At 50.7% G+C, this 17,550-nt stretch overlaps 8 protein-coding genes across 8 annotated transcripts; 6 read left to right on the top strand and 2 right to left on the bottom strand.

Moving 5' to 3' along the window:
- Positions 1-168: 168 nt before the first annotated feature.
- Positions 169-1,693, top strand: Aspvir_005407 (putative MFS transporter; the record flags this gene model as incomplete). The annotated part of the gene is made up of 3 exons (XM_043268624.1): positions 169-318; positions 367-503; positions 550-1,693. The coding sequence occupies 3 exons, from the start codon at positions 169-171 to the stop codon at positions 1,691-1,693; spliced, it is 1,431 nt and encodes a 476-aa protein (XP_043124559.1).
- A 1,096-nt stretch (positions 1,694-2,789) lies between these two features.
- On the bottom strand, positions 2,790-3,297 carry Aspvir_005406 (uncharacterized protein; the record flags this gene model as incomplete). The annotated part of the gene is made up of 2 exons (XM_043268623.1): positions 2,790-3,185; positions 3,238-3,297. 2 exons carry the CDS (start codon positions 3,295-3,297, stop codon positions 2,790-2,792), a joined length of 456 nt encoding a protein of 151 aa, XP_043124558.1.
- Positions 3,298-3,846: 549 nt separating this feature from the next.
- On the top strand, positions 3,847-5,631 carry Aspvir_005405 (aminoglycoside phosphotransferase family protein; the record flags this gene model as incomplete). The annotated part of the gene is made up of 3 exons (XM_043268622.1): positions 3,847-4,236; positions 4,302-4,680; positions 4,748-5,631. 3 exons carry the CDS (start codon positions 3,847-3,849, stop codon positions 5,629-5,631), a joined length of 1,653 nt encoding a protein of 550 aa, XP_043124557.1.
- A 1,178-nt stretch (positions 5,632-6,809) lies between these two features.
- Positions 6,810-7,919, top strand: Aspvir_005404 (uncharacterized protein; the record flags this gene model as incomplete). The annotated part of the gene is made up of 4 exons (XM_043268621.1): positions 6,810-6,904; positions 6,962-7,248; positions 7,298-7,505; positions 7,589-7,919. 4 exons carry the CDS (start codon positions 6,810-6,812, stop codon positions 7,917-7,919), a joined length of 921 nt encoding a protein of 306 aa, XP_043124556.1.
- Positions 7,920-9,501: 1,582 nt separating this feature from the next.
- Positions 9,502-10,032, top strand: Aspvir_005403 (extracellular proline-rich protein; the record flags this gene model as incomplete). The annotated part of the gene is made up of 1 exon (XM_043268620.1): positions 9,502-10,032. One exon carries the CDS (start codon positions 9,502-9,504, stop codon positions 10,030-10,032), a length of 531 nt encoding a protein of 176 aa, XP_043124555.1.
- Positions 10,033-10,843: 811 nt separating this feature from the next.
- Aspvir_005402 (glycoside hydrolase family 95 protein) lies at positions 10,844-13,440 on the top strand (the record flags this gene model as incomplete). Its single annotated transcript, XM_043268619.1, has 6 exons — positions 10,844-10,976; positions 11,032-11,114; positions 11,164-11,414; positions 11,485-12,342; positions 12,388-12,619; positions 12,673-13,440. The coding sequence occupies 6 exons, from the start codon at positions 10,844-10,846 to the stop codon at positions 13,438-13,440; spliced, it is 2,325 nt and encodes a 774-aa protein (XP_043124554.1).
- A 382-nt stretch (positions 13,441-13,822) lies between these two features.
- Positions 13,823-14,624, top strand: Aspvir_005401 (SDR family NAD(P)-dependent oxidoreductase; the record flags this gene model as incomplete). The annotated part of the gene is made up of 2 exons (XM_043268618.1): positions 13,823-14,385; positions 14,435-14,624. The coding sequence occupies 2 exons, from the start codon at positions 13,823-13,825 to the stop codon at positions 14,622-14,624; spliced, it is 753 nt and encodes a 250-aa protein (XP_043124553.1).
- A 145-nt stretch (positions 14,625-14,769) lies between these two features.
- Positions 14,770-16,158, bottom strand: Aspvir_005400 (endo 1,5-alpha-arabinase; the record flags this gene model as incomplete). Its single annotated transcript, XM_043268617.1, has 6 exons — positions 14,770-14,789; positions 14,835-14,899; positions 14,946-15,001; positions 15,049-15,077; positions 15,122-15,309; positions 15,359-16,158. 6 exons carry the CDS (start codon positions 16,156-16,158, stop codon positions 14,770-14,772), a joined length of 1,158 nt encoding a protein of 385 aa, XP_043124552.1.
- Between the last annotated feature and the right edge of the window lie 1,392 nt (positions 16,159-17,550).

Below are 17,550 nucleotides of genomic sequence, written 5' to 3'. Positions count from 1 at the left end.
TTATGGGCCATGTGCCTCCCCTGGATACCCCGTGGGGATATGCATACCCCAGATCAGCGGGGAGCCAAGACCTGCTTGAAGGAGATATAAAAGCAATCAGTGGATGCCGTGCTCACTTCTTTATGGAGCATATCGCCAGATATTGCCAGCAATTACAGACTACCCACCATGAGCACCAAAAACGAAGGGCAGGTCGAGCACATCGACCACTGCGATGTGGTGCTGAAGCCGACTCCTCAGTATGACAAGTTTGGCTCCGCCGCCAAAACAGACCCCAGAGAGATTGCTCTCGTGAAAAAGATTGACCTGTACATGATGGTTGGTCTACGCATACAGTATACTGCCTGAGCTTGCTGACAGAGGTAGCCTATTCTCTGGCTGATGTACTTTCTCAATTTCCTCGACCGAAACGCCATGGTCAATGGGAAGCTCAACAGCCTGTCCAAAGACCTGCATTTGCACGGAACGCAGTACAATACCTGCGTCAGCATTCTCTTCGTCGGGTGGGCATATCTCTCTCAAGAAAGAGACGAATGTTGACGAGTCCAGTTACCTCCTAGGCCAGGTCCCGTCCAACATGCTCCTCAACCGCGTCCGGCCGTCCTGGTACATGGCCGGGTTCATGATGGGGTGGGCTATTATCTCTACACTCACCTGCCTTGTCAAAGACTACCACAGCATGCTCGTTTGCCGGCTCCTGCTTGGGATCGTCGAGGCCCCCTTCTACCCGGGGGCGCTCTTCATGATCAGTCTGTTCTATAACCGCAAAGAAGCCACCACGCGCATGGCCGTCCTTTACACAGGCAACATGCTGGCAAGCTCATTCTCCGGACTCATCGCCGCGGGCGTCTTTGCCGGACTAGACGGCGTCCACGGCCTGTCCGGCTGGAGATGGCTGTTTCTCATCCAAGGCGTCGCCACGTTCGCCGTGGCCATTGCCGCGTTCTTCCTGCTTCCCAACTCGCCGCTGCAGACCCGGTGGCTGAGCCCAGAGGAGCGCCAGATGGCATACGACCGGATCGCCCGCGACACCACGCAGAAAGAGAGCCGCACGAGCACATGGAAGGGTCTCCGCGAAGCATGCGCCGACTACCGCACCTGGATCTTTGCCCTGCAGTGCAATCTCCATCTCTCCGCCAACGGCTTCAAGAACTTTATGCCAACGGTCGTCCAAACCCTCGGGTTCAACTCCACCATCACCCTCGTCCTCACCTGCCCGCCGTACCTGGTGGCCACGTTCGCCTCCGTAATCGTCTCCTGGTCCTCGGGCCACTTCAACGAACGCACCTGGCACATCACCCTCTCCAAGCTGCTAGCCATTATTGGGTTTGCCGTAGCCTGCAGCACCCTCAACATCGGAGCCCGCTACTTCGCCATGATCTTGTTCGTGGGGGCCACATACGGCGTCAACAATATCAACCTTGCCTGGACCGCAGCGACGCTGGGCCAAACAGACGAGAAGAAGGCCGTGGCAATCGCCATCACGAACACCATGGGGAATCTGGCGAGCGTGTACACGCCGTACCTGTGGCCGGATTCGGATGCGCCGCGCTTCTCCAAGGCCATGTACTGCAGCATTGGGTTCTCGGCGGGAGTCATAGCGACTGCTTGGTTGCTGCGGTGGATTCTCATGCGGGCGAACAGGCGCATTCGCGCTATGGACTCGGAGGCGATCAATTTTTATGCTTATTAGGGCGTAGCACATGGAGGATAGTAGTTGCTTTCATTCTTATATAACCTGATAATTAGAGTTAGGGAAGCCATCAAGCTCTTTATCTTGAGAGACCAAGAATGATCTCACTCAGAGCATACTCTGCATAGGCTTAAACAACTTCTCTCTCGTGACTTGCTACAATCTCAGTTGTGTCACCAGTTATGTAAATCAGAACAGAGATGTGAACAGGCCCTGAGCTGACGCACGCGCCTTTTAGAATGTCTTCCCGGTGAAGACAGATCAGGAGCACAGGGTTTCCATATTTGTCGTCTATAAGCTAGGTACCGTCACCGAAGTTGTTACCCTTTCTTTCGCATGCTGTGACGTCCAGTATGATCAAATTAACATTGGAAGAGTACTTTCGGTGACACAAGCTGCATAGATGCCCAGAGTCGTCTTCATCTTCATGACCAAAATCAAGAATGCCAGGTCCCGGCTTCGGCCACGAGCGAAGATCTCGAATTTGTTCCCGACGGAACCCACTGCGACCCAGTGTATGCCTTATATATGAGTTATATCACACATTCAAACCATGGCCTGTATATAACAATGTCCAGATGGTGGGCGCTTGCAGCTACTGCACATAGCTCCTGTCAATAGTCCGCTACCAAGATCAGCACTTTTTAGATCAGAAGATTCCTTAAATAGGGTGTGGGGAAAGCGCCTACGCGCGGAATTCTGGTCAGCTAGTCGAGGCTGCAACTGTTGATAGGTAGGTAGTATCCCAACTCAGTGGATAAAAGTGGGTAAGGTACCTACTAAGTGCCTAACTATATATAATATGACGATACATAGCTAGTTAGCGCTTAGCGGATTATCAAATACTACCTACGGTGAACCCGGCCGTCGTTAAGGTAGCCCGTCATATAAATTGAGAAGATAGTATAGTATGTAACAAAAGCAACAAGCATGCATACTGTGGAGGAGAGATTGACTTCGTCATAGAAACTAAGTGCTATCTCGTCTCTTGTACAAACTCCGGTAGGGTTACCAATATGTAAATCCCATACCAACCAGAAGTTATCGATATGCGTCATGCCAGAAGATGTCAAGAAGACTTCAGCACGCTATCGACTCAATGGCCCTTCTCCTTCGCACTTGCTTCCAAAGCATCGAAAACCTTATTCACGGTCGAGTCATCCACGGGGTCCTCAATGTCCACCCAAGCTTCGGCAAGGTTCTGGTGGCTATCTTTGTTGGCCAAGTCTCTGACCGTGCGGTTGTCGGCATTCTTATTAGGTTGGACGTATATCTTAACGCGCTTGTCGACTTGCACTCCCCTGTCAATGCGTACCCCAATCAAGCTGTCATGCTTCTGGGCCGGTATGATTCGGCGTCCAGCGGCCGAGTTATCCCCAACAGCGGGTCGTAGAAGCTTTTGCTTCGTAGACGATACTTCAAGAGTTCTCTTGCGAAGGGCGCGCAGGGCATCCACAATAGCACCCATCTTTGTCGACTTGAAGGCAATTGTCTGCTTTGATCAGCATCGTCTTGTCGGGAAAGATATAAGATATGTAACTAACCAGTTCGAGAGTTGTCAAATCCAGGATGTTCAGAGTTGTAGGCTTGTAGCTCGTGGTCATGATTTGACAAGGCAGCCTTGTCTGTTTAAGTAGGGATATATTTTGCTTCGCGCTGGATTCGATGAGCGGTATTCTAAAAGAAGCAATACCACAGGAGTATCAGAGAATGCATGGTTTCTTGCGTTCTGATCCAACCATCCAGGAGCTGTGTTGCACTTGCCGCGTTATCCCTGCAGCTGTATGAACCAAGCCAATCATACTGTGAGTCTCGCTCAATCCACGGCGCCTATACGAGGAGATAGGGCATCCCATAGTGCAGAATTCCAATACACCTGAGGGTTTCCCAGTGCACCAGAGGAGGGCCTCACAATCATATCCAAAAGGCTGCCAACTATTCGAGGGAAGCTGCGAGTTGATTCACTAATGCCCGGTAGCGCAGGTGGGTGAAGACGATCGCACCCTAATTGGCCAGAATCCGATTACTAATACGACTATAGCCGCCGAAGTATACAAGTACCTCCACATTATCATGTGATCAGACCTAATTATATCTAGGTACCTAAGCCTCCAACTCTTTACCACTCTCTTCGCACTTTCGAAAACATCGCAATGCAAGGGCGACGCAAAGCTTATAAGCTTCTCAGCGGACGTTTTAGCTCAGCTATGGCTTTTATCCAAGCTCAGGCTGGCTCTACAAATCTCGCACAGACAGAAGCAAACAACCCCTTCTTTTGCTACACGTCCGGCCGTTGGTTATACAATGAGCAGCTCCAATTGGGAAGACGGTTCGTCAAATTCAACGTTCCAGCTCTTCAGCAAGCTGCTGGTCAAGTACTTGGTACTCGATGCGTCCAGATGACCAAGCTACCGGAGGGGATGTACAACAAGGTGTTTTCTCTGAAAATGGAGAACGGCGAGGAAGCGTTGGCAAGGATCCCAAATCCGAATGCTGGCCATCCTCAATATTGCGTGGCTAGTGAAGTCGCCACGCTTGATTTTGTATGTGAGATCAGTTCTTATAATAGTCCTTCAATTGCTAATTCTGGTACCAATGGCATTTGTAGCTTCGCAACGTCCTTGATATCCCCGTTCCTAGAGTCCTGGCCTGGAGCTCTCCGGAATTGCAACCCAACCCGGTGGGTAGCGAATACATTCTCATGGAGCGGGTGAGAGGACGCCAGTTGAGCCGGGTTTGGGATGCCATGTCTGAAGCTCAGCGCTTCGGTCTGGTTAAAAGCCTAGTAGAGATTGAGAGGAAGTTGGCGAGCGCACAGTTTACGAACCATGGCAGCCTATACTACAAGAATACATATCCGTATGGCAGGAGCGCCATTGGTCCTAGCTCGAATGATGAGCCTATTGGGAAGTTCGTCATCGGCCCAACAACTGAGCGGTCTTTTTGGGAAGATGAGAAGCGTGGACTAGATATTGACCGGGGCCCTTGTAGGTTCATCTGATATTGTTATCAGTTTCATATTCTCTTGTATAACGGACTAATGGCTTTGTTCAGGGGAGACTGCACAACAATACCTTTCAGCTGTTGCGAACCGTGAGATTGCCTTGATCCGAAGTCTAGGCTCGAGTAATTATAGAGACATCGCATCTCTTTCGGCTAGGACACCATCAGCCCGTGACAAACATGTTCGGCTTATTGAACAGTTTCTAACTCTGCTCCCACACATATTACCACCGGGACAGCTTTGTAGTCCTGTACTGCTGCACCATGACCTTCATTCAGACAATATATTTGTTGACGACGCGGATCCCACAAAAATATCAAGCATAATCGATTGGCAGGCAGTGTATTCCGCTCCACTATTCATGCAGGCAAGGTTTCCTTCGGTATTTGATTGCGATGACCAGTATCCATGGGGCGCTGTTCAACCTGAATTGCCAAAAGATTTCGATACCCTCTCAGAAACGGGAAAAGAGTTGGCTAGAGACAAACTTGCCAGGATTAGATTGAAGAAATTCTACGAATTGGCTTCAAGGAAATTCAACCCGCTTCTCGTCAAGGCCATGGATGTCATGAGAAATGATGATGACCCTACAACCTTCATTTTCCATATTGTCGGACGGTCTTCCCTCGATGGACCGATCCCGCTCAAAGAACTTCTTATCCAGACGTATGAGAAATGGGACCAAATAGCGAAGCGGAGAGGTTTGGAGATACCATGCCCGATTTCATTTTCGCAAGAAGAAATTGAAGAAAGCCGTCAGCAGGCGACTGCATGGGCGGACGCGTATACAGAGCTTGACACTCTGCGAACGCAAGTCATGGGTAAAGATGGCTGGGTCTCTCACGAGGAATTTGAAGACGCCATGCGCAGATGGGAAGACAACAGAGCAACTTTTGAAATGCTTCGAGAGCGACTAGAAAAGTTGCTTTCATAAATTCACTTCAACTGTACGGTTAAGCCGTGCACTGCAACTGCAGCGATGGAGCTTATCACCCAGCATACATAGCTTGGAACATGGCCTGGGAAACTTTTTGAGACGACCGGATGCACCGAACATCGTCTCTATCTATCCGATAAATTCTCGCTGGTGAAGAGGGTCCTCAGAAGGCTAGCGAGCCACACCAAGCTGCTCAACAGAGTGACGGTATCGAAGCGATCGTCGAACCTTGTCCATATGCCGGTCTCTCGCCCAGCGTACCCGCATCATCACCATGGTCTCAACAAGAATCTGTCGGCATGGGTAGCACAACTCATATCGTGGGATTCCATTCATAGCCAGAACAACTATCGACGAAGGACCAACGACGACAATCTGTTTGGCTCAATAAAGACGACCCTGCCCATAGTATCACACCGTCGAGCCCCGCAAACGAGGAACGGAAAGATGAAGGGACAAGAAGGACGGCCTTCAGAACGGGTTCGAACGGCCTCTACAACGCATTGCATGAGAATTCCTCCGCCACCATTCGTTCTCATATCCTGTCTTCACCGCTTGATGAACGTATACAGTTTCTTCCTTGAAGCTGCACTACTACGCTGCCTGCCTGACTCGGAAAATTCCGCCAAAAGTACTACGGGTGGAGTTTGCAATGCGAGTGACGAGCAAGAATGGGAAGTGGATAATATATTGGCTTCGTGGATATCCCGACAAAAGCTGCATTTCTCCACACTAAGACTATTTCATGGGCTTCGCGGTGCGCCTAAAAATACTAGCACCAGGGTTTGCTCATTGCTCTGTCCCAATATCAAAAACGAACATAGTGTGCTACGGGGATAGAAGAGGTCTGCGTGTAGGTCACCATCTTTAGACGGGATATGCATTACGAAACATCATATACCATATGGTATTGTCCCTCAGGGCGTAAAATAATGGGCTAAGTACACATGTAAATTATTAGAACATGTAAATTATTAGATGACAAATATTACTCATCGTATTCCATCAGGCTGCATCCCTTTTATGATTGTACCTGACCAAACACAGCACTGATCTCAGCCAATCACCTATCCCTAGGTACCAGTTGCATCTCCGTCTCCTATATTAACCCTCCTTACCGAGTCAAAGACATCTGTCTGCCCCACCTGCTGCATTGGTTTTCTAGATATCCTCATATGGCCGCTACAATATTTCTGGGCCAGGTTTTGAAAGGCCGAAGAGGGCTTTATACTGTCACAAAACAACTGCAGGACTGTGTCTGGCTTGCTATGTGCGCCCTTTATCTCCACCTGCTGTTAGAGTAATACTAATCTCATAACAATTACAGAAACGAACATCAGGAGAAAGTTGTGGCGAAGAGCGTTAGACACTTTCGATTACAGAACGAACGAGATATTTTACTTCGTTTTCAGAACCGGACTCCCTGTATTCGCCCACTGGTCGAAGAAATCGAAGATTCAACTACTCCTCCTACGCTCATACTCAGATACCTGGACGATGATGCTCTTCGCGCCTCGAGCAAGCAGCGACTTACTCGTCCAGAGGTAAAGTATGTTGCAAAAAAGGTGTTAGAAGCACTTTCAGTTCTGCATGATGATGGTTTTGTACACACTGGTATGCTCAACCTATCCCAAGTTTTCTGCAATACAGCCGTTATTAATAGGGACGGATGTAGATATCAAGCCCAGTAACGTGCTAGTGAACTATGGTCACAGCAATGTCCGTTTCACAGATGTCCAATTAGCAGATTTTGGAAGCACAGTGCACATGGGCTCTCTTCACGCACAACACGGTGACCCCATCGGCACACCTATCTTCAGAAGCCCGGAAGCACACCTTCAAATGCAATGGGGTACTGCAACAGACATTTGGTCTTTTGGTGCAATGGCAAGTTAATCCTCAGTCGCAGAGCCTAGACCGGATATTAACGCCTATCTACGATATAGCTGATCAGCCTTCTCTACGGGGATGGATTCCACATCTTCAAGCCGGATGTTCCTGCAGACCATGATGAGTACGATGTCAAGATTCTCATGAAGCATCATAGATGCTTCGGGCCATTCCCAGAATCGTACGAAGAGATTGCGGACCAGCAACGACTGGCAGTCCTCGTTTGGGTCATGCAGAACAGCCCTCGTGAGACACTGCGACCATTTCATCTCACCACTAGTCAAGAGATTTGCAAGGAAGATAAGGAATTTGTACTAAGAGCAATGAAGCTTGATCCTCGCGATAGGCCGTCAGCACGGCAGCTCTTGGACGATGGGTGGCTTCATCAGTTTTAACCACTTGCAGTGCGAGGTCAACCCTAGTTCAGACATCTTAGCCATAAGACTGTGCATTAATATGATGACTAGAATAGAAAAGCAATATCAGTAACCGTAGGTGCTCAAATTATCCAGCACAACACGCTCAATAGATGTGATTCAGTTCAGCATACTCAGCAGGGCTGCAGGACTCGAGGGATACTGCCTCAGGCATCAATAATTGCTGGCCTGAACGGGTCAATTCTTCCGTTGTCCTCAATTTGAGCAGCAAAGTAACCACAAACCCATCCACAGAATGCAGTCCAACGGATTCCATCATAACCGGCACTGTTTAACCTGGAACCAGTGTCTGTGTCTTCTGGGCGATCTACCTCTCAAATTATTGACGGCCTCGAGTCTGGAACGCAGCGCCCAGATTTGTCTCATCGTTCGGACCAGATGCCATATCCGGCGTTTGTGATCAGCGCCTTTCCATTAATCTGAGGTGAAAAAGGGCACTCTGGAACAGGGCACGGCATCTTAATCGCCACCAGTTGTCACTATCATGCTGCACTACTGCATCTTTCGCACCTGAATTTCTTTTGCGCGGGCAAGACTGTAATTTTTCATTTGTCGCCAACTGGCGATCCCTTGCCATCTTCGACCTGTCACACCAGTGCCGCGAAGACGGACCGGTCACCGCTACGGACACGTTCCGAAGAGGCCCTGGCTCCTGACGAGGCTAGCTCGACTGACTGACTGACCTGCAAGAATGAAGTTATTGCCGTCCATGACTGCAGACGTCCTGCCGATCAGGAGGAGTCGCTTAGAAGCGATATATTGGGTGTATCCCCTGTGGGCCTTGATTCCATGGATATCAAACGATCTTCGTCACATCTGACGAATGGGCATACTTAATAGTACCTAGGGATGAGGCATCACATACCAGGACAGTGACTTACAAGGTCATCATGTTGTCTTGGGTGAAATTGTGCCGGTGGGATTATCAATGGTTCGCGGAGGATTCGTCAGATATACAGATGGATTGTTCTTAATTTTGAGGCCAAGGATGATCTTGAGCCTCGAGTCTTGACTCTCTCGCAACCCATCGACTCACCAGGGTCTCAGCCATATCCGCCATCTGCAACAGCCCACGTTTCAAATTTGTATCATCGAACCGCCCATTCATGGCTAATGGTACCTATCTACCGAGTGATGATGCCGTATGGAGATGATACCTAGGCCAGCACATTGCCGTCCCGTCCGGCTTTGTCGCGGACCTTTGTTCTTGGTGTTTCCATCAATGGCGGCTCCACTAGAGCAGCACGGTGAGACCGTCAATCTGCCTCTAAACGGGCATGGACCCTACATCCGAAGCCCTGAGTCCCTGACCAGCCTGTTTCTTGTCCTGACTCGGACGGATGGATTGCCTTTTTCATCCGTTGTGTTGATCAATTCCTTTATTGATCTGTGCTGGAAGTTGCCATCTATAAAAAGAGGCATTGTCTTCCTCGATTTCTTCGACTCCAAGCTCGCTTCGTCTAACGCAAGCTTGACACTCATTTGAAGACAATCTCTACTTTCATTTTTATCTTCGCAGTCCACCACTTCATACATCGAAATGAAGCTCTCCATCGCAGCAACATTGGGCTTTTTGGGCTGTGCCCTCGCCTTGCCCGCACCTGTTGCCAGGGAAGCCGACCTGCCCTTCCCTTTCCCATCTGGTGGCTTTGGTGGCTCTGGTAGCCTCCCATTCTCTATTCCTTCGGGCATCCCTACCGGTTTTCCATTCCCTATTCCTTCGGGTCTACCTTCCGGCTTTCCAACTGGCTTTCCATTCCCTATTCCGTCCGGCTTGCCCACTGGATCCGGTTCCTCCGGCTTCCCCGGACTGGGTGGTAGCGGAGACTTCGAAAAGCGCGAGGAAGCTCATCACCGTCACCACAAGCCATCCGGTAGCTGGCCATGGCCGTGGCCACAGCCGACCAGTGGCTTTCCCGGATGGCCAAAGCCGACTGGCCCTCCGTCCTTCCCTCCTGGGCCGTCAGGCACCCCTACTGGCGGGTTCCCGGGCTTCCCAAGCATCACACCCACACCCAGCTCGACTCCTACTCCCAGCGCAACTCCTTCCGGCTTCCCTTTTAGGGGCTGAGCTTCAGCAACTCCGGTCGACAGTGGAAAGTTGAGGCAATTGACGATAATGGGCGGGGCAAGGAAAACTGTGACGCTGTTGGTACACTGCTGGATAGGGTACCTGAGGAATTATGTATATGCTGTCTTTTCTGTTCTAGAATGTTTGTGTATCTAGAAAGCAATCAAGTTTTGCAATCACATACAATCCTTCAACTGAGAAGGCATTTAGGCAGTCAGCTGCTGATTGACCGTCATTTCTATACCACATCCAGCGTCACATTCTCTACTAACATCGTGAATTAATTCTCTGGTGAATATGCTATAAGATTCCGTCTGCTCTGCTAACCTCCAGCTCTTCCTATCTTTGATTCCATCCAGCTTTTCAGTATGCTGCGCTGTGCCTGCGACCTGTGGATAGATGTCAATGGCTCCTTCATATGCTGTTTAGATTTACCGTAAGAATATGTCTAAGGCAATTATGTCAAGCCTCAGCCTAATCAAGGGAGTTATATGATGCAGAATCTGCTGCTTGCCCGCTACCACAATCGACCGTTACAGGCTATGCCCGTCAACAATGCCACTGTATACAACATGACTCGAGATCAATAGCAAACCATCACAACATGATCAATTGAAATAATACAAATGCACAGAAAGCAGACTCGAGAGGAATTCCGGCTAAATACATCTACTCCATGCTACTGCAAATTATCCCCCAATCAACTTAATCAATCATACCCCTCACTTCTACTCCAACTAGTATGTCGATCAATGTCTATAGTATTTATACGTCCTCTTCCTCTATTCCGATAGAAAATGCATAAGTAACCATGTACCTCGCTTTAGCTTCAGCTCTCCTTCTCCTTCCCGGGGTGACGTCCAGATCCCTCTGGTCCGATTCCCCCGGTAGCTATGCGGATCTCATAACTACTGCGTTTTCATTAGGGAATGGTCGGGTGGGAGGTATGTACGCCTATTCCTCTTCACCTCAATTGAGGCCCAGTTCTAACGCCGATAGCAATGCCTCTCGGACTACCCGGGAAGGAAATCATCAATTTGAACATCGATTCCTTGTGGCAGGGTGGTCCGTTCGAGAGTCCAGTAGATATCAATCCTCTACTACAAACAAATCAATGCTAACACTGGAAAGGACTATGCTGGAGGTAATCCCAACATCTCCAAGGCAGACGCCCTCCCAGGTATCAGAGAGTGGATCTTCCAGAACGGCACGGGGAATGTCTCTGCGCTGCTGGGCGAGTTTCCGCATTACGGGTCGTTCCAGGTTCTGGCGAATCTGACGGTTGAGCTGGGGGATGGGGATTTGGGCTCTGTGGCTGATTACAGGCGGAGTCTGAATTTGCGGACGGGAGTGTATGCGGATCGGTTCTGTGTGGGGGAGAGGTGTGTTGAGAGGTAGGGTGGCCAGCATGGGTTGAGAAGGCAGAAATGATGATGTTGATGTTGACGACAGGGAGGCATTCTGCTCGTATCCTGACGGCGTATGCGTTTACCGGCTTGCGTCGAATACAAGTCTCCCGGCTGTGGCGATCAATCTGGAGAATCTGCTGGCGGCGCCGGAGCCGAATGTCACCTGCTCGGGGAATAGTATCAGTCTGTATGGGCGGACGTTTCCGGGCATTGGGATGCGGTATAATGCTAGGGCGACGGTAGTAGTTCCCGGGCTGAAAAGTGATCTATGTGCGCAATCTGCAGTCCGTGTGCCAGGAGGTCAGAGGGAGATTGTCATTGTGGTTGCGGCTGGAACGGATTACGATGCTTCCAAGGGCAATGCGGCAGCCAATTTCTCTTTCAGAGGAAAGGACCCCTATGATGACGTGCTAAAGACATCGTCCAATGCAGCCGGGAAGCCTTATTCGCGGCTAAAGTCGGCGCATATCAAGGACTTTCAGAGCATCTTTGATGGATTCACCCTCACTCTCCCAGACCCGTACAACTCCGCCAGCAAGCCAACAACCGATCTCATCGCGGCCTACACCCAGCCGGGCGACCCGTATGTCGAAAACCTGCTCTTCGACTATGGTCGGTATCTGTTCCTCTCGTCCTCGCGACCAGGGAGCCTTCCGCCGAACCTACAAGGGCTCTGGACGGAACAGTACTCTCCGGCATGGAGCGCCGATTACCATGCCAACATCAACCTGCAGATGAACCACTGGGGTGTCGAGCAGACTGGACTCGGCGGGCAGACAGAGCCGCTCTGGACTTATATGCTTGAGACCTGGCTGCCGCGCGGTGCAGAGACAGCGAGGTTGTTGTATAACGCCGACGGGTGGGTGACGCACGACGAGATGAATATTTTCGGGCATACCGCGTAGGTCCTGCATCCCTGGTCATCGTACTTACTGACATGCATTAGGATGAAAGACTCGGCACAATGGGCCAACTACCCGGCCGTCAACGCGTGGATGTCCCAGCATGTCTGGGATCATTTCGACTATACCCGGGATATCAAATGGTACCAAACAGTCGGCTACCCAATCCTCAAGGGGGCAGCCCAGTTCTGGCTCTCGCAGCTCGTCCAGGACGAGCACTTTAACGACGGAACCTGGGTCGTCAATCCGTGCAACTCGCCAGAACATGGTCCAACGGTATGCCCTCCCCTCCCCTTCCATCAAACCCCCAAAGCAAGCTAAGTAGACAGACCTTCGGCTGCACCCACTTCCAACAACTCATCTGGGAACTCTTCGACCACGTCCTCCGCGGCTGGACAGCCTCAGGCGACACCGACGCCACTTTTCACTCCGCCATCGCCTCCAAATTTTCGTCGCTTGACACCGGCATCCACATCGGGTCCTGGGGCCAGATCCAAGAGTGGAAACTCGACCTCGACACCCCAAACGACACCCACCGACACCTGTCCAACCTCTACGGCTGGTACCCGGGCTACGCCATCTCGTCCGTCCACGGACACAACACGACAATCACCAACGCGGTAGCTACAACGCTCACCTCCCGCGGCTCCGGCATCGAAGACTCGAATACCGGCTGGGGAAAGCTCTGGCGCAGCGCCTGCTGGGCTCTTCTCAACGAGCCAGCCAACGCATACAGCGAGCTCACCCTCGCTATCCAGAATAATTTCGCGGCGAATGGGTTGGACATGTACTCCGGTAACCCGCCGTTTCAGATCGATGCCAATTTTGGGGTTTTGGGGGCGGTGATGGCGATGCTTGTAAGGGATTTGGATGGAGTGGGGGATGATGGGCGGGTGCAGGCTGTGTTGCTGGGTCCGGCGATTCCGGCGGCGTGGGGTGGCGGGAGTGTAACTGGGGTAAGGTTGAGAGGGGGTGGGATGGTGGATTTTAAATGGGATGAGGATGGGGTTGTGAGGTCTTGTCGCGCTGATCTGTCTGGGAGGGGAGGCCAGAAAGTAGAGTTCTATGTTAAGGGGGGTGATGCCATTCGTTGTTGACGGCCGTCAATTCAGTTCAATTCTTATGCAAATTCACAAGCTTGAATGACATTATTCCCGTTTAGATCCGATAAAATTCAGCAGGACGAGGTAAGGTGATTCGACTTATGCGGAGTGCCACGAATACAGACATACAGTCATCACCACTACCAAAGATTCTAGTCTATTCCCTTACTCATAGGATCCTTCAATTAACACAACCGCCAATCATGCACTATCTATACCTCTGGTGCAATCCACCGGATAAATGGCTAAATGCTAAATCCATCCCCTCATCTCGTCCCGAACATACTCCGATTACCCCTCTCAAGACAACGAACAACCACGTAGCCTCACTTCTACACACCACACACCCTCTATAACCAAGTATACAAAGATCGCCATGGACTCCGTCAAAAACAAAGTCTACGCCGTAACAGGCGTCGCTGGGATCGGCCTAGCCATCGCGCAGCAACTGCACGCCCGCGGCGCGCGCCTCTCCCTCGCAGATATCAATCCCAATGCTCTGGCCAGCGCATTCGCGACACTCGGCTCCGACAGCGAGACGGTCCTCACGACGGTCGTGGACGTGGGGTCCGCCGCTTCTGTGGATGCGTGGATCGACGCCACGGTGCAGAAGTTCGGGCAGCTGGACGGCGCGGCGAACATGGCAGGGACGATTGGGCGGAAGCATGGGGTTGGGAAGCTTGTGGAGCAGGATGATGAGGAGTGGGATTTTCTGCTCAGGGTGAATCTCACGGGGATGATGTACTGTCTGCGGGCGGAGGTAAGGAGTATTGCGGCGACCGCCGGCGAGGGCAGTATCGTCAATGCGGCGAGTATCCAGGGGCTGCGAGGGTTTGCAATGCATGCGGCGTATTCGACGACCAAGCATGGGATTGTGGGGTTGACGAAGAGTGTGGCGAAGGAGGTTGGCCCCGCTATCAGGGTCAATGCGGTTGCTCCGTAAGTTGACTGTCTAATTGTCTTCTGGGATGTTGCTAATTGTCTGCAGTGGGGTTATCCAGACGCCGTTGCTTGACAAGGCTCGTGATATTCAGGGCACGCTGAATGCTATGCCCACGATCATCCCGCGCATTGGGACGGCAGATGAAGTCGCGCAGTCCGTGCTGTTTCTGCTGAGTGATGCCTCGTCCTATACGACCGGCTTGGTTCTGAATGTCGACGGTGGTTGGGATCCTTGAGCTGATGATGTGATCTATGAGATGTAAGGTGTGAGGTGTGAGCAATGTATGTCATCATTAAGTAGCGACAAGGGTATCTATAATCTTGGAGCATTGTACAGTTGGACCATTCGTCTATATGCAGGAAGCCAGTATGGGTAGATCGTCACATCAGAACATACGCCACTGTATCTGTCAGCTCAGAGTCTGCGTGATTGACAGAACACGTACCAATCAAAGCGGATATACTGAGAATATAGTTTGGACGACTGGTCATTCCGCTATTCTCTACGGCTCTGCAAGGGTAAGTTTGGGTCTTCTCCTGAAGGGTAATGCACATACTTTGCCACTGGCCATCCATTCTCGAACTCGAGGTAACTCCAGCCCAAGTGTGCGTCCTTTAGCATGTCAGTACTTTCATTACTTAGTCCTGATCTCAACTCACGTCATCTTGGAAGCCCGTCGATGTATTCACTGTCAAGTCAGCGCAGACACACAAAGTGAAGGAATTGACTCACGGTAGTGATAATACAGAATGTCAGGGTGCTTCTCATTCGCAGGCAACACACCAATTCCCCCAGGGGCATAAACAACACCATGGTTCGAGGCGTACACAACAGTCCCACCGCCATCAGTGAGTTTCTTGCCATCTTTATCTTGGAAAGGCCCATTCACACTGGTCGACCTCCCCACACGAATCTCATACCTATTCAAATCAGCCAGCCTGACACAAAAATCGCAGGGGAGCAACCAACTCTTTTCCCTTCGCCGGGAAATCCTTGGCATTCTGACCGTCCCCAAAGTGGCAGCACTTCCCATGACTGGCCCAGAGATAATAATACGGCTCCCGAAAACTCATCCAGGACCCCTCTATCGGCTTGAACTTATCCGCCGGCTCATACTCAAGATTGATCGCGCGCGGGTGCTCCGCATCCTCAACCGAGAGCAGATCCCCAGCCAGGGGGACCTGGAAAATCCCGTGCCAGTAACTGCCGTAGTTCAAGTATGGCTTCCCCGTCGCATTGTCCACGATAAACGACGCATCGATTGCGTTCGACTCGTTGTAGGGGTAGATGTGCGACAATTTCCCGGACTCTGTATTGATCACCGCTCCGTGATCGGTCCATTTCCCGCTGTCGAGGGAATCGGTCGTCGCGACTCCGATGGAGCTGTTGCGGCTGCCGTGGGTGCTGATCGTGTAGTAGCAGTAAAATGAGCCGTTGTGCTGGACCGTCGTCGGCGCCCAGGGTCGAGTCCGGTTCTGTTTCTCGATGATGCTGGGTCCATCTAGGACTGTTCCGACCCTTGTCCAGGGCCCGTCGAGACTCGAGGCCTTGCTGATGGGGATGTGGACGCCTCCCATGAAGAGGTAGAAAGTGTCGTTGTATTCGACGATGTTGGGGTCGTGGGTAACGATATTGCCCTGGTTGGGGAGGGGGTACTTATCCGAATTGGAGAAAAGAGATGATTTTTCTTTGGACGTTAAGGATGGCGATCCGACAGCTGCTTGGTGGAAGAGTAGGGAGGCCTGTAGCAGGAGCTGTATTCGAAACATTGCGTCGTCGCTTTCTCGCTTTTGTCGCGATAAGATGTGACAATTGAAGGAAATTGACCACAAAGTCTCTTGAAAAATATAAGCACTCAAGGAACAATGCTCATCATGATCAAGTCAACGGGATGATTCCATGTCACTGACGCCAAGACGGTGATGAGATGGAAGCGTCAACGCTCTGGGTGCAACAGAGCATGAAATGATGCCTGGAGAGTTTGTGATGATAGTATCTTGACTAGCCGCCAGCTGAGCCTAGAAGAATAATAGTTAACACATCATTAAGGTAAGACAGCAGTGTCCCGCACTAGTCAAGAGTAAATAGTTTAGTGCACATTTCAGATTAAAGAAGCTTCCATGTTAGATACAGTATTACTGGTAGGTACCTGACTGTATCAAACTGGATCACAGAATTACCCCCCGTGCCTGTGGATCGTGCCATTTTCCCCCTGTTGATCTAGGAGCAGATTCTCCACTGCACTGTCAGGGGTGAGAGCGGAGAGCCAATGTTACTGAGAGAATGGTCCTGAAATTACTCTGTACAGAGCATCCAATTGGAAGGGTGCCTTACAGACATGGCACCTAAGCATTCAGATACAAGTCATAACAATATTCTCCTATGCTATGCTACTTACTTTGAGTACCTGAGAATAGCAAGGAATGCTCCTATCCAGGTACTGAAAGTCAATACCGCTGACATTACTCCGTAGTTACCTAAATTACTTTGCATGTGGAGCACTTGTAGATCAGTGGATCTTTAGCCTCCAAGGCTCCAGGCTCCAGCAAACTGGTTAACTACGGAGTAAGTCTGGGTGACAACAGAAAGGACATGATTATAAGAAGCTTTTCTCTTCCTTCTTAAGGTGTCATTCCTTAACATGTTTAGAGATGTTTAGGGTAGAGTTGCCTAGCCTAGGGAATTGCTTTGGTTTCGGTTTAGTCGTCCATGGAGAGTCAGACACAAGCATATCATAGTCTGATAATTTCCCCCAGAAGCCTCCCTATATAATAAACATTGCAGGAGGACATGCTTAGGGGTTTAAGACCCCTCCCCGCAGCTGCACCTGTCCGTGTCGGAGGCCCCTTTCTCTGTGTCCCACTGCTTCTTCCAGCGGTGCTGGCTTCGCTGGCAAAAGGGCTGCCGTTTCCGCGTCGCCTGCTGCCGAAAAAGGAAGCGAAATAGCAAATCGCGTTTCTACTCCTAGTAATAGGATCGCGATGGCCGCGCTCATCACACTAACCACGTGACCGCACACGATCTCAGACTCTCAGTTCAACACGCTCCTCTTCATCCTTCGTTTCTTGATTTATTATCATCAACGACAATGGTACTCCCTCCGGATCCTCGACTGACAAATCCATCTACGTATAACCGTGAGCAGATCGTCGCAGCCGTCA

Source organism: Aspergillus viridinutans (assembly GCF_018404265.1).
Source record: "Aspergillus viridinutans IFM 47045 DNA, scaffold_3, whole genome shotgun sequence".
NCBI classification, from domain to species: domain Eukaryota; kingdom Fungi; phylum Ascomycota; class Eurotiomycetes; order Eurotiales; family Aspergillaceae; genus Aspergillus; species Aspergillus viridinutans.
Note: the sequence above shows the minus strand (reverse complement) of the source record. Positions and strands in the feature narration are given on the sequence as shown.